Source organism: Vipera ursinii, assembly GCF_947247035.1.
Source record: "Vipera ursinii genome assembly, chromosome: 1".
Classification (NCBI taxonomy): Eukaryota; Metazoa; Chordata; class Lepidosauria; order Squamata; family Viperidae; genus Vipera; species Vipera ursinii.
In genome coordinates this window covers 67,669,180-67,684,008 of record NC_139512.1, presented here as the reverse complement: position 1 = coordinate 67,684,008, position 14,829 = coordinate 67,669,180, and the positions used below count along the sequence as shown (strand labels likewise).

General features: G+C 37.1%; 1 protein-coding gene across 1 annotated transcript in view; it reads left to right on the top strand.

The window, feature by feature from the left end:
• The window catches only part of LOC310636023 (cytosolic phospholipase A2 epsilon-like), a gene marked incomplete at both ends in the record, with an annotated part of 43,664 nt that overhangs the window by 13,857 nt on the left and 14,978 nt on the right, over positions 1 to 14,829 (top strand). The window contains 6 exons of the mRNA XM_083355473.1: positions 124 to 259; positions 7,690 to 7,826; positions 8,774 to 8,996; positions 11,129 to 11,243; positions 12,337 to 12,474; positions 12,986 to 13,093. Coding sequence (XP_083211599.1) covers positions 124 to 259; positions 7,690 to 7,826; positions 8,774 to 8,996; positions 11,129 to 11,243; positions 12,337 to 12,474; positions 12,986 to 13,093 — 857 coding nt within the window. The remainder of the gene's footprint in view (positions 1 to 123; positions 260 to 7,689; positions 7,827 to 8,773; positions 8,997 to 11,128; positions 11,244 to 12,336; positions 12,475 to 12,985; positions 13,094 to 14,829) is intronic.

The window sequence follows — 14,829 nt, the reverse complement described above, 5'->3', positions numbered from 1 at the left end:
GAAAAAAACAAGCTGTCACTCAAGATTTCCTTGATCATTAGCATTTTCAAGTAATGAAGAAGGTTCCAAATATGAAGATGGAACAGGTCTGCCGACATTTATTTATTTCTGTATTTAATTCAGTAAGACCAATCCTGACCTCCGCTTGGGATATGACCTTTGTTCACAAGAGCAAGATTTCTTACACAAAAGAAAGAACATTGTCACTGGTGCCTTGAAGAAGGTTCTCAGGCTAGAAAAGGACTTGCAGGACCATGAGGTGTGTATGATTCAAAATGTCAGTTATTCCTGAAGGATTCCAATTGACCACATACAGACATCATGATGAGGATTAATCTAATCTCTCATTGTCTTGTGCGTCTCCATTTCTTCAGCTGCTCGTGCAGTAATAAGAATTGCCACTTGTGGGCAAGCACTCACCAAATATCTGAAAGGAAGTTAGAAACAATATTCCTTAATTCTAGAAGGTGAAACATTTGACTGACCGTTAGGAAATGGTCAACCAAATAAATTAAATGAAAGAACTAGTTGGTGGAGATGGTGAATTCCCTCTCATTGGATGCTTAACTGGAGATTACACAGCCATTTGTGGGGAAAACATTAATCTGGATTTCTACACTGTATAAGAGATCAAACCTGATGGCAGAAGTGGCTGCCTTGAATTCTATGATGTTAGAATTGAAGGCAGCCAATTCTAGCTGATGTCACCATGTTGGATTAATCGAAACTGAGGTTCATTTTGAAACTTGTGGTTAATTTATTAAGCAAAGCACAATGAATCTTGCCTGCAGTTAATTTAACTAAATAAACCACATTGTGGCTTATAAAGAAAACATTTTTAACAAACTAAAGTTAAGATTGACAATAATTTAAGGTTTGAGAATAACTTGAAAATTAGCTTAGCTGAATGGGAAGCGAAAGCTCCCAATTTCTTTTTCTACCTCTTTTAGTCTGTCTTAATTCTAATTTCAAATCTGGTATCTCTAACAATTATATTATAATTATAATTGTAATAATGCCATACCACATCAGATATTTAAACCAAATATCCTAGTTGAGGTTAAAGGGCTGTGTATTTACAGGTGAGGGTTCCTATGAATGGAAATCCTGTCTGTACAAGGATTAACGAAGCAGGCTTTATAACTGTAATAGAAAGATTTATTTACAGCAAATATATAATATGGATAAGCAAAGATTACTATCTAGCCCAGGGGTGTCGAACTGCTGGCCTGCAGGCCGGTTGCATCATGTGGAGGCTGTGCCCACCCCAGCTCTGGCAATGCGAAAAAAATCATGATACGTTGCAACACATCACATGACTTGGCGAGTTTGACACCCATGATCCTACTAGGAAGTGAGTCAAAGGACCATATGCTCTATATGCATCTGAGAAAGAAGACAGATGGAAATGACCACAAATAGCATTCTTATACACAAACAGCAGGCACAGTGATAGACAAAGAGGAGACACAGAGTACATCCTTAACTCTCTGTCCACAGCTTACTGCCACCTTGTGCCCTGGAAACAATCCAGTGTTGAAAAGTCAGTACTATTAGAATTACAATGTAATTAGATACCAATAGAAGAGAATATGTGTAACTCAGAGATTAACTGTGGAGTCCTTGGAACTCTCTAAGCTTGCTTCTTTTCTTGAAGATGTTTCATTACCCAGATAAGAAGCATTTGTAGATTGTTGTTTCCATTTTGGTAGTTCCTTGATTAGACCGTTGTTTACTACTTGACTGATCATCTGGAGTTAATCCTAGTACCAATCCCTGCTTATGCAATTGTTGATTGCTAGTGAGGAGTGTTCCATTCTTTTTGTTTCCTTTTTAACTGTTTTATAGTTACTTTTGTTGTTGTTGTTGTTAATTGTGAAGTCGTGTCCGACCCATCGCGACCCCATGGAGCCGGTGTGTAAATGTTGTTTACCTGCTTATCTGTTGATGAATGCCAAGCTGCCAGGACTTCCCTAGCTTTTTCTGGATTTAGCTTGATCTAGGATGCTCACAGTTTCCTAGTTGAATCTATGGTTAGGTCTGTCCATATGTTGTGAAATTAAGGAATTTTCATCATGTCTTCTCACTGCTAGCTGGTGCTCAGACTCTTGGTTTACTTAAGATCCTTTGGAGGGATTTGGTTAATTTGTATGCTACAGTGATCCATCTGTTAGTTGTTTCTGAGATGTTTTGATATATGGCAGTGTTATCCTTTTTCATAGCTTGTGTTGGTTGTGCTGTAGAGGATTGAGTGTCAGATACATTTTGATGAAGTATTTCGTAGTTACTTTGGTAGTGGAGCATTTAGTTAGTGTGGGTAATTTTTCAATAGGCTTGTGTTTCTCATTTGCCATCATTGTTTAAGGAAACTTCCCTGTATAACTCAAAGAGACTTATTAAAAATGATGGATGCCAAAAGTTTAATTCCATTTTTCATAAATAGTTAGTCTATGTGGAAAGATCCATTTTTAATAACTAGGACTAAATTTAAAGGCATGCTTATTTGGTTGCAAGGCTATTTTTGTTTGGATATGTTAGTTATGCTGAATTGTGTTAGTTATGCTGAATTATGAATATTATTTATGCTGCATTATTATATGCTGAACCTGCTGCTTCTTTCTTTTTTTTTTTATTGAAAAGTTTTATAAAATACAATTTTCCTTTAAAAAAACCCCCTTCCCCCTCCCTCCTCCCCTCCCTACCTCCCCCCTATCTCCCCCCCTCCCCCTCCCCCTCCTCCCTCCCCTACCTCCCCCCCTCCACTTCCCCTCCTCCCCCCTCCCCCCCCCGACTTCCCAGAGCAAAATACAAGGTATATATCTAAAAGGCAATCATAAACAATCATATACTAACAATTATAAACTCTAAAATCCATCACTCTCTAGCTTGTATATAGTAAACCAATCCTTAATAATACTAAATATATATAAAAAACTAAAATAAAAGAAAACTAGCATCATTCCCATCTATGTTCTTCCACAATTCACTATTACCTTAACATATTCTCATTTGCACATTAATAAATAGTTCTTACACAAATTAACCCACATTAACCCACAAAACTTTCTTCCTCTTCCTCTGTCGTAAGTTGTCCATTAATTCCAAATTAAAAAAAAAAATCTATTACCATACATAGCATCCCAAAACTTTTTTTTTTTAAAAAACACAACTACCACTTAACTATAAATATTTTGTGGAAGTTCCATAGATTTCTACTGGTCTTATTTTTTTTTCTTTTTTGAGCATTTTAAGGCAGCACGCGTCACCCTCTGTTCTCTAAGATCATCCAAAAGAGTTGCAGCTTGAACTCCTCCTGTACCCTTCTCGTCTATCTGTGCATCTTCATCCTCTTGATGTTCTCCTTCTCCAGATCCCTCTGCAGCTTCCAGAAGTGTTGATGGGGTTACTTCCAAGACATTATTATAAAAATCATGCGCTTGCTTCACATTACTCAAACAGTATCTTTTGCCATCATACATGAAGCTCAACCCAACTGGGATCTCCCATCTGAACCTTATATCTCTTTGCTTGAGCTCTTGCACAAGAAATATAAAATCCTTCCTTCTCTTTAAAATCTTTGGAGGAATTTCTTTTAAAACCAAAACTTGTTGACCAGCAATCACAACTTTGGTATCGTAGGCAGCTTGTATAACTTCATCTCTAATTTCCCTTTTTACAAAATAAACCACCACATCTCTAGGCAACTTTCTCTGTTTAGCAATCCACGAATTCACACGGAACACTTTGTCCATACCTTGTTTTAATTCAGATGCTGGATGGTTCAATACTCCCTCAAAAGCCTCAGAAACCAGCTGCTTTAAATCTTCCTTAATATTCTCTTTTAGGCCTCTAATTCTCACAGCAAACTGCATCTGGTAAAATTGGGCCAAGCTCTGTTCACTGTCAATTTTGTCTTTTAAATCTTCAATTTCCAATACTTTTGCTTCTAATAAAGCATTCTTTTGAATCAAGTCTTGCACTTGATCATCCAGCACCTCCACACATTTAGCAACTTTTTGCACTGAGGACAAAATGTCTACCTTCATTTCTCTAAGTTTCTGTTCCATCCTTTCTTCCATTCTCTGCTCCAATTTCTCCAATTTCTCCTCCATCTGTAGAAATTTAACACCCATTGACTCCAAAATTAACTGGGTATGTTTTTCAAGATCCTTCGATGTCAATACATCAGGAGAATGCAACGCCTGCAGCAATGATTGTTGTTGCACCGGAGAATTTCCAGCACTCCGAAAAGTTCTAGGGGGAGGTTTCGCCGCCATCTTTTACTTACAATTGTGACGCACTTTCACTTTAAGTTTTAAGCAAAATCCATCAAGCTTGAGAGTAAAATAAAATCTTCTTCATCTCTTCATCTTTCCCTCTTGTACTGCTCTGCCTGCTCTTTCCCTTTCATAGTCTCTCCTTCAAGCAGGGATGGTCGCAGACGCCTGGCTCTGCTCCATAAAGTCCGGAGCAGAGACGCTGGTCAGCTGGGAGCAGCCCAGGCTACGGGGGAGTTCAATCCTTCGGCCGCCCAAGCTCCAAGCTCAGGCGGCCCCGGAGAACTCAACCCCCACCTGGGGGCTCACCCCCTCCTCTTCTCCCGAGGAGGGGGCTTCAGATTCGCCCAAACAGCTGATCGGCGCTGTTTCGGGCGAAAAAACACCAGCTGAGCCGCGGGCAGCCCGGGAAGGCTCCCTCCGTCGCCGCGGAGCCACCGGAAGTCCCCCTGCTGCTTCTTTCTTAAAATGAGATACTTTTACATATTTAAACTGTAAATTACAGACACGTTTAGCACCTCTGAATAGTTCACATTCCTAACCTATTTATCATAAGCAAATATTTTATACTAAAGATATTAATCAGCCAGGTAATTCTACAAACCTTTTAGATGGCTGCTAGCCAAAGTTTTAATAGCTTCATTTTGGTTGTATATGCCCTATGTAATAGTGTTGACTTGTCCCACTATTGTATATTAGCTTCTCTGTTTTTGATATATTAATAATGCAAACATTTCTGATGTGCAAATATAATTCAGTAGGACACATCTTAACATAATATAAGTCATGAGTTAATACCATGTGCCCTTTTCACACATCTTCATATCCAGTAGTTAAAAGAATAGAATTACGTTTTACTACAGCTGACGAGTCATCCTGAAATGGCAGAATATAAATGTGATATATAAATAAAGAAATAAACTTTAGTGCATTATATTGCTATAGTGTAGTGTATACTATATAACATAATATAAATCATATATAATGTAAATAACTTTATAATTTGTAAAGATATAATAAACATATATATGTTTGCATAACAAACTATAAATTACATTATACTACAGTAGTATAGAATACAGTAGTATAGAATAGTATTTATATGAATATGTCACAAACACTGTAGATAAGACATTGCAGAAGAGAGATATTTTTTGTAATATAATCAAATAACTGAACAACAACAACAACAACAACAACAACAACAACAACAATAATAATAATAATAATAATAATAATAATAATAATAATAATAATAATAATAAATGTTGGAAGGGACCTTGGAGGTCATCTAGTCCAACCCCCTGCTCAGGCAGGAAACCCTATACCATTTCAGGCAAATGGCTGTCCAGTCTCTTCTTAAAAACCTCCAGTGTTGGAGCATTCACCACCTCTGGAGGCAGGTTGTTCCACTGGTTAATTGTTCTGTCAGGAAGTTTCTCCTTAGTTCTAGGTTGCTTCTCTCCTTGACTAGTTTCCATCCATTGCTTCTTGTCCTGCTTTCAGGTACTTTGGAGAATAGCTTGACTCCCTCTTCTTTGTGGTAGCCCCTGAGATATTGGAACACTGCTATCATGTCACCCCTCACAGAAGTTTCCTGTCAAGTCTTTGGGGTGAGCTGGGAAAACTCTGAGATTGCTTATGCAGCTACTATTTCAATAAACCAGTAAAGGAATGGATCCAATAAGTTATTAAGAAATTGTTGGGTGCTATCATGTTTTCCCAAAAGGAAGAGGAGTCTGAATTTAAGACAACTGCCTTCATAAAGATATACAGTATGTTTGTCTGTTGGTATTTATGTATGTATGTACATATATGTCTGTATATATGTATACATATCTATATGTATATGTATCTATGTTTTCATAGATTTTCACAGGTACAGGTATGTAGGTCTTGGCATATTCAGGTCTTTTCCCATGTAAGATTGAGGGTGTCTTGGCAACGTTTTGACGAGGTTCCACTCATCTTCAGGCTTGTGTCTTTGGCTTCGTGCTTGTGTGAGCAAAGCGTGATCAGAGCTGCCGTCTCTCTATAAATATTGGTGGGTGGGTGTGGGGTGCTGGCTTTGTTGCTGTAAGCGGGTTGGTTGGCTGTGTTGTTACATGTTGATTGGTCGATGGGGTTATTGTTTGTGGATTAGTCGGCTGTTTTGTAACATCCTGTGTGGCTGAGGTGTTGGCTGTGTACCCATTAGTCTTGTGTTGTAACGACCTGGATAATGGGCTGTGTGATGACATCCTGAGCTCTAGTATAGTGATATCCTGAGTTCTGTGTTGCAACATCCTGGGTGGTTGGCTTACACGGGAAAAGACCCAAATACGCCAAGGCCTACATATGTATCTATATGTATACATATTATGGGAAGGATCTATAAATTTGTACAAATTGTATTAGAAATATAGTGTAAGAAATCACATATTGAGTTGCTAATAGCTGACAGGAACTCAGGAGAGGGGAGGGGAAAAAAACGACAAGCAATAATAGAAAGGAAATCCTTTAAACCAGGGGTGTCAAACTGCCGGCCCGCGGGCCGGATGCGTCATGCCAAAACTGTGCCCACCCCATGGCCGGCAATGGAAAAAAAGCCACGATACATCGCGACACATCACATGACATTGTGAGTTTGACACCCCTGCTTTAAGCTCACAAGCAAACATAAGAATGAAATACTGTACTTGTTTTAAATTATACAAACAAATCAGCAAACACACAAAAACTAATCTGCACTATGCAAACTTAATTATAACACTTATAGCTTAAAGGAAAAGATTCAATCATCGCTTGATTTAATCAGCTCTTTTTCTGGGTCAATAAGAATGCCAAAAATAAACAAGGAAAATCAATTAATAAACTGATTTAGAATACTATAAATACTGCTGCTAGAATGTCTATGGAGATTCTCAGTCATCCAGGTCATGATTGTCCCAAAGGTCCTTTTTTTTCACTAGGCAACTGGACTTTCTTGTTTTTCTTTGAAGACATTTCTTCAAGATATCTGCAAGGAGTATAAATCATGCCATTCCCCATCATCCAGTCAGAGCTGAAGAAGCTTCTTGGATGAGAAGCAAAACATCTTCAAAGAAAAACAAGAAAGTCCAGCTGCCTCATGAAAAAAAGCACCGTTGTTGCCATAATGTTTCATATTTTGTGTATATGTATGTGTGTGTACACACACACACACACACACACACACATCATTGCATAAATGGTAAAATGATGCCCATATGGAGTTCCCTGGAGTGTCTTATTTAATGGACACAACATCCTCTCCTCCCACCTCCAGACAGTAGCAGCAGCAAAGAGTATTTGTAAAGGGAAACATGGGAAGGTACAGAAGAAGCCCTATTCTAAATCCTGAATTTCGTCGTCTCTTTTCAAAACTGAGTTACTTGCTTGTTTATTTTTTGAGGTCCCAGTAGTTGCCATCATGACAACAGGGGGCAGTATGCGGTCACTGACTGCATGCTTTGGAAGTCTTAGAGGTCTTCAGAAGCTCAATCTCCTAGACTGTGCTACATACCTGACTGGATTGTCTGGCACAACCTGGTAAGGGCATTAAGGCATATTTGATGCTAGAAAAATACAATTTGCTCAGTGTCTGTGCTCTTTAATTACTTGGATAGGGCATGAAATTACTGACCTACTTGAGAAATAAGTCTGTGACTTGCTGCTTTTATTTTTAAAGAACCTGCTTTTGGTTTAATTTTATTTGCATTAAAAAGAGAAATCCACTTGAGGTTTAAAAGGTATAATGTAGCAATGGGATTTGGGGAGATTGAAATGTATATTGAGAAAAATCCTTTTTTGATTTAATTACTGCCTGCAATTAATTGTAAGAATTAAATAGAAGTTCCATGTTGATAAATACCTCAGGTAGTCCTGAACTTACAACAGAACTTCTATCGCTAAGTGATATGTTTGTTAAGTGAGCCTCACCCAATTTTTTGACCTTTTTGATGCTGTTATTAAGTGAATTTGGCGTCCCCATTGAGTTTGCTTACCAAAAGCACCCTGGGAAAGTTGCAAATAGTGATCAAGTGACTCTGGGATGTTGCCACCATCATAAATACATGCCAGTATTGAGTGCCAAGCATTGAAATTCTGATCAAATGACCTGAGGGGGGGACGGGGAATGCTGCAATAGTCATGTGTGGATTGGTCATATAAGTAACTTTTTTCAGGACTGTCATGACTTTGAATAATCATTAAACATAATGATTATTATTATTATGTTATTATTGTTATTGTTATTGTTGTTGTTGTTATTGTTATTGTTATTAGTGAAGGACCACCTACAGTATATGTTGGACTACAATTCCAATAATTCCTGACTACACTGGCTCTGCTGGCTGAATCTAACATGGATTTCTTTCTTTGTAATATAATTATAGTATAACAGGGGAGATATTGCTTTAGTGGGGTAACTTAAAGGAAGGATATGTGATATTTAATCCAACCAGATTTTGTTTATATTCTTGTATTCTTTTTCCTAGGACCATGGCAAAGTTGTACAAAGATGCACACTGGTCAAGAAAGAATCTAGATGAGCAAATTCACGAAGCTAAAAGTCACGTAATTAAGAGCAAACTGAATGGTTTCTCCATGGAGCGTTTGGAATATTACAAAAGACAATTGCAAGATCGGAAACAAGAAGGACAAAAAACTTCCTGCATAGATCTGTGGAGTCTCCTTATTGAATATATGTTAAATGATGAGGTAGAGTACCTTTTTTTATATTATGATTTTAAACTATTGGTTCTTGGGCAGATTCTGTATGACTCTGAATCCTAAGGAGCCTTGCCCATGGTTTTTCTCCTGCAAGCAGATCAATGTTCAGCTGGATGGTATAGATCAGACATGTCAAACACAAGGCCCGGGGGCCAGATCCAGCCCGCGAAGTGGTTTCATGTGGCCCGCGAAGCCATCCTGGAAACAGTGAGGGAACGGCCCCCACTGCCTTGGCCCTGGCCCCGAGACCCTCCTTCTGCTAGAGACCCTCAGATCTTTCCCACTCCTGCCCAGGCCCCCATAGGCACCCTTGATGCGAACAATGTAGAGCTGGCCACGCTCACCTAGTAGGCCACATGCACTCTAGCCACGCCCACCCAGTAGGCCACGCCCACCCAGGCCATACCCACCTGGCCCCCTGAGGACAACTGCAATGCTGATGTGGCCCTCAATGAAATTGAGTTTGACACCGCTGGTATAAATAATATTTGCTTTTCCTAGAATCATAGAGTAGACTATAAGGATTGCAGGGTACCTTGGAGAACATAAAATCCAGACCTTGTTCGGTGCAGAATTGATTTATTACAGTATTTGACAGGTGGATATCCAGTTTCTTTTTAAATACTTCCAGGCACAGAAGGTCCACCAGACAGTCTGATCCATCGCTAAACAGTTCTTACCATTAGGGAAGATTTTCTGATGTACAAACGAAATCTACTTCATTATAATTTTAACCATTTATTTATTATTTATTTATTTATTCAAATTTCAAACCAATCATCTCTTTCCCGATAGATTAAATAAGTTACGTTCCCATGAAGATAATAATTTGTTTATATCAAAATTTAGCAAAAATCCTAATATTCCAAAAATAATCTGGTCTCTTAATGCATTTATATCTTTCTTGAATTAAATTATTATTTAGCTTTTTGCTATTTGTTTTATATTCTTTAAGTGGGTAATTACTCCCCCCCCCCCTCTATATTGCAGTGAAGATTTCTAAACTACACCAGGTAATTTTCTAAACTTGTTGCTTGAAAGACCTCTTGAAACTTTAACATAATTAGAAATCCAGAAATAGATAGAAAGAAGAATCAGATTAATCTAGTATCCTTCATTGCTTAATTGCTCCACCAGGGTTGAGAGCTTGATAGCTTCCTCCTTTTCCCAGCATTCAGACCCATGGGTTCACTGCTGTCCTGATGTCTCCTTGAAAGAGCTCCTGTCTGAAGCACAAGCCCAAATTGTCATCTCCCCTTCTCCAGTGACATCTGGTTCGCCTTTCTCTCACCTGGAAGTCCCATCCTATGTTTTGAAGAATAAGATTGCAGGGTATTCCTGTGGCACTTCTCTTGGAAACCTAACTGATACAGTAATGGCCAAAATTGTGGAAAGCTTTTGGGAAAAGTGTATTTTCAAGGTTTGATGGCTAATAACACCACTTTTTTTAGGAGTAGTACCATAAAAATATATATCAATGGAAAGATAATTTAATCAAGAATGTAATGCAACATAGTTTGTTCAATTATCTGTACTGTATTCTATGAAAATTTATAGCCAAATAACCAGAAAAAGGAAGCACAACTTGCTTAGGTTGATATCAGGTAGCTTTCCTTCATCTGATTGTAGCCAATGAGCATGAGTGTTTAGAGAGCCAATCAGGTGTCATCTTGTTTTGTCAAAGAGCCAATCAGATCACAGTAGGATTCAGTTATTGATGTCATGTATTGAAGCTGAGAGGAGGACATTTGTCAGTGTGTTATGTGACCGCTATCAAGTTGGTTGGGTTTTTTGTGTTCTTTCATTTAGTGAGCTTGTAAAACGTAATAAAATTAAAGTAATGGTGCAAAGAGTTGACTGGTCGCCCAGAAAGCGATGTAAACTAGTATTATTAAGTGAACAAGGCTACAGTTATAAAGAAATTACAAGAAAAATTAGTGGAAACTTAACCAAAGGTGGCATTTCTACTGTACACTTTTCCCAAATTTTGGGCACTACTGTATGTGGATGTCAACATTTGCAACATAACACAATTTCAGAACAGGTTATATATGCTTTTATTACAAAAAATATCTTATTTTCTTTCATTAACTGGATTTATATTTCCTTTCAAAATACAGAAAGACAACCATAAACTTTCTGATCAACAGAAAGCAGTGAACGAGGGACAGAATCCTTTCCCTATTTACACTGCCATCAATGTAAAGGAGAAGTACAGCACTATGGATTTCAAAGGTAATACCAAATTCAAAGAGGCAATGCCAAGAGATCTTTGATTAGCTAGATATAGATTTCTTGATAATTTATGAAACAGGGAGGGAAAATGAAATGCACATTAGTAATCTCAGATTGAAAGCCACCTCGTGGCCCTTGGATGCAAATGTCATATAGTATATCAAATCCAAAGACAGTGTGGTAATGGGCATTTTAATGATTCAATTTAATATTTTATTGCTTGTTTATGGTTTTACTGTTACACTGTGGACCTTTTAATTTTTGTTTACAAGCCACCATGGCTCTGGTGATATATAAATCCAACAAATAATCAATGACAAGTAGGATAAATATTAATATACTGATAATTAGACATAGATATTATAATTTTATAATAATACACAAGATTACAGTAGTCTACTAGTCTGAAATCTTCAGCTGGAGCCAACTGTACTAGTTTAATCCATTTAATTTCAAATTCCAGAAGAAACTCGAGGCTAAGAAACAGCAGCTGGTGCAAAATTGCTCAGTAAATTCTCAGTGATGAGACTGTTTTTGCATTTGGGGCATCCCAGTTTTAGAACCAAATGAAATATGTCATCATGTTATTAATCTTTACATTTTTAACTGAATAAATAGCAGCTGGGCCATATCCCTTCCATATGCCCAAATGGATATGTAAGACCACACAATTATTTGTGTTATTACATTGAAATCTGTCATGTCTCTATCCTGATGACTGTGTGTACACACACATACTGTTGGCAAACAATAAAACAGGTTTGTCACTGATGTCAGGTGTTTTTTTTTTCAAACTCCACATCCAACCTATGGCTCTGAGTTTTTCTTACTTTTTAGATTGAATTTTTGAACCAATACAAATAACATCAATTAAGAACAAAGCTGGTGCATGCCATATCATTTAAACACTTATTTTTTTAAAAAAACAACCCTATAATTAAAAGAGAATAAACAATACTAACAAAGAAGGGAAGGAAGAATACAGAAAAGTAAAGAGAAAAACCTCCTGTTATGTGCCTGATTTTGCCTAATGCTGGAGAGAATGCACTGAGGGATCTTGCTTTCATTTGTGTGGCTATAATTCTTTTTACAGAATGGTTGGAATTCACACCTTATGAAGTGGGAATACTAAAATATGGAGCTTTTGTTCGGACTGAAGATTTTGGTAGTGAATTCTTTATGGGGCATCTAATGAAAAAGCTACCAGAGACTCGGATCTGTTATTTGCAAGGTAATAAATGACAGGTTTGTACTTTATAGTAAACAAACAAATTTAATTTTTTTAAAAAAAAATCTGAATGTACTATAATTCCATCCAAATGCATGCTATTCAAATAGTGTACTTGTTGTCTTAATACAAAAAAAGTAGATTGTTGATTGTAAAGTTAATAATAATCATTATACAACTGCTTAACTGAGTCTTAAAATAAAGCAAGTTGGTCTCAGGAATTTTTCACGTTCATATTAATGAGTGGTTCAAAGCCACAAAATAGAGTGTGAGTTTTTGAGTTCTAAAGAACCGTTCCTCAACCAAGATAAAACACCACCATCAACAACAACAATGATCGTAGTGGTAGCTGGAAGAAATATGTAGTGGTATATTAAGGAAATATCAGTAAACCACATACAGAATTAAGGAGAGAAAATAATTTGATTCTACTGATTCTGCCTCCAAGATTTACCTAATGATTACTGAGATGGGGAAGGAGACAAAAATCATTTATGTTAATTCTTCTGGCTAGGCATGTGGAGCAGCATATTTTCCTGTAATCTGCTGTATTTCTGGAATATAAGTCACAGTTCTGAAGACTTTTGGCACAAATGGACTCAAGACCAAATAGTGAACATTGGTACGTTGTTCTCATACCACTCTTATCTCTTGTTACTAATGGTTGGTGTAATGTATCGGGCCTATTTACTTGAACTGTTTCCATGTGTCTTTGAATGCTGCTTGAGATTGCTTAATCAGGGAGTCTGGTAAGGGTCGCTGGCTTCCCAGACATGCAGTCTCCAGGATGATCATTGGTTGGCTCTAGGGCAGCAATAGGTTCCTTCAAACCTAGTGGCCGCCACCTAGTAGCCAGCAGTATAAGTAGCTGCGTAGAAGCCTTGGTTTCTAGTTCAGTTCCTGTTATCCAATAAAACAATGTTCCTGTTTGAACTCTCTCATCTCGCCTCCTGCTTGCAAGAAACCCAGTACACAACAGTTGGGTTAGTCTGACTCCAACTGCTGTATAGTGATATATCCCCTTGCTGAGACCCCTGTGCCTGGCCTGTATAAGTAGATATAATCACCGCTGACAGTCTTTATCAGATAGCTGAACTCACAAAATACCTTTTCTCATCCACGAAGATCTTTATTGCATGCAGGAGGTTTACAGCAGACAACAGGATGTGGCAGATGATGAAATGGACAGTATTTCAAGGTCGAAGACAGTAATGGTCCTACCATGAGAGCAGACCACATGTAATGATGTCCAGGAAGTGATACAATATTCAAGATTAACAAGAAGGAGGAAATACATCACAAAATGGAAGGGATTGACTGAACAGATTAATATGTTGTAGTTCTCAAAATGACCACTTGATGGCAGCACAGTATGATACTCCCTAGAGGAAAATTAAACATGTAAATCTAACTCACTATAACATAAAATTAACCAACTATGCACTGCATAATACTTTTATAGCTGATGTAATAGCACATGGGTTGTTGTTTTTTGGTATAATATTTGGTTCATTCAAAGTTAAAATACAAAATGCCAAAATGCTTTTTTTTAAAGAAAAGAATCAAAAACACAACAAACGACATTAAAAAGAAAAAGAGTTTTAAAACAAGAAAACAAAAGACTAACACACATACCCATAATATCCTCCCCAGTTGAATGCTGATTAATGTAATACAATAGTGTTAATTTCTCATCTCTTGCGAAACAAACCAAAAAGATTTGAAACTACTAAATTTGTTTCCAAATTCTTAGCCTGTCATCTATATACTATATTAATAACAAAATAGTTAACAAGAAAAACAATAAGCATCATATATAAAAGTATAGAAATAATTACAAATTATTATTAATAATAAAATAAAGACAAACTTGAAATTCCAAAGTCCTCTGTTAACAAACTGTTATTGTAATCAACTCATAGAAGATTTACCATGGCTTCAATTCCAAATCATCCCAAATATTAACCCTAACTGATCCTGGATCAAATACCCACATTTGTTTCTTAATACCATCTCTTATCAATTGCTGATTGATTGAACACAATAAGCATGTTACTAATGTTTTTAAACTGTATGTAAACAATGCAGGAAAAAAACTCAGAAACGATAAAATATTGCATCTATAAAGGAATTTTCAGTTCCTATGAAATATAATTTACTGCATATTTAGATAAATCAAATAGTTGAACAAGGCTCTTTTTAGAATTGGTGCTACCATAACATTGTTTTTTTTTCTTTTTGATGGTTAAATTGTTTACACAAAATACAGTAGTCCTCGATTTATGGCCACAATTGAGCCCAACATTTCTGTTGCTAAGAAAGACAATTGTTAAGTGAGTTTTGTCCCATTTTCTTGCC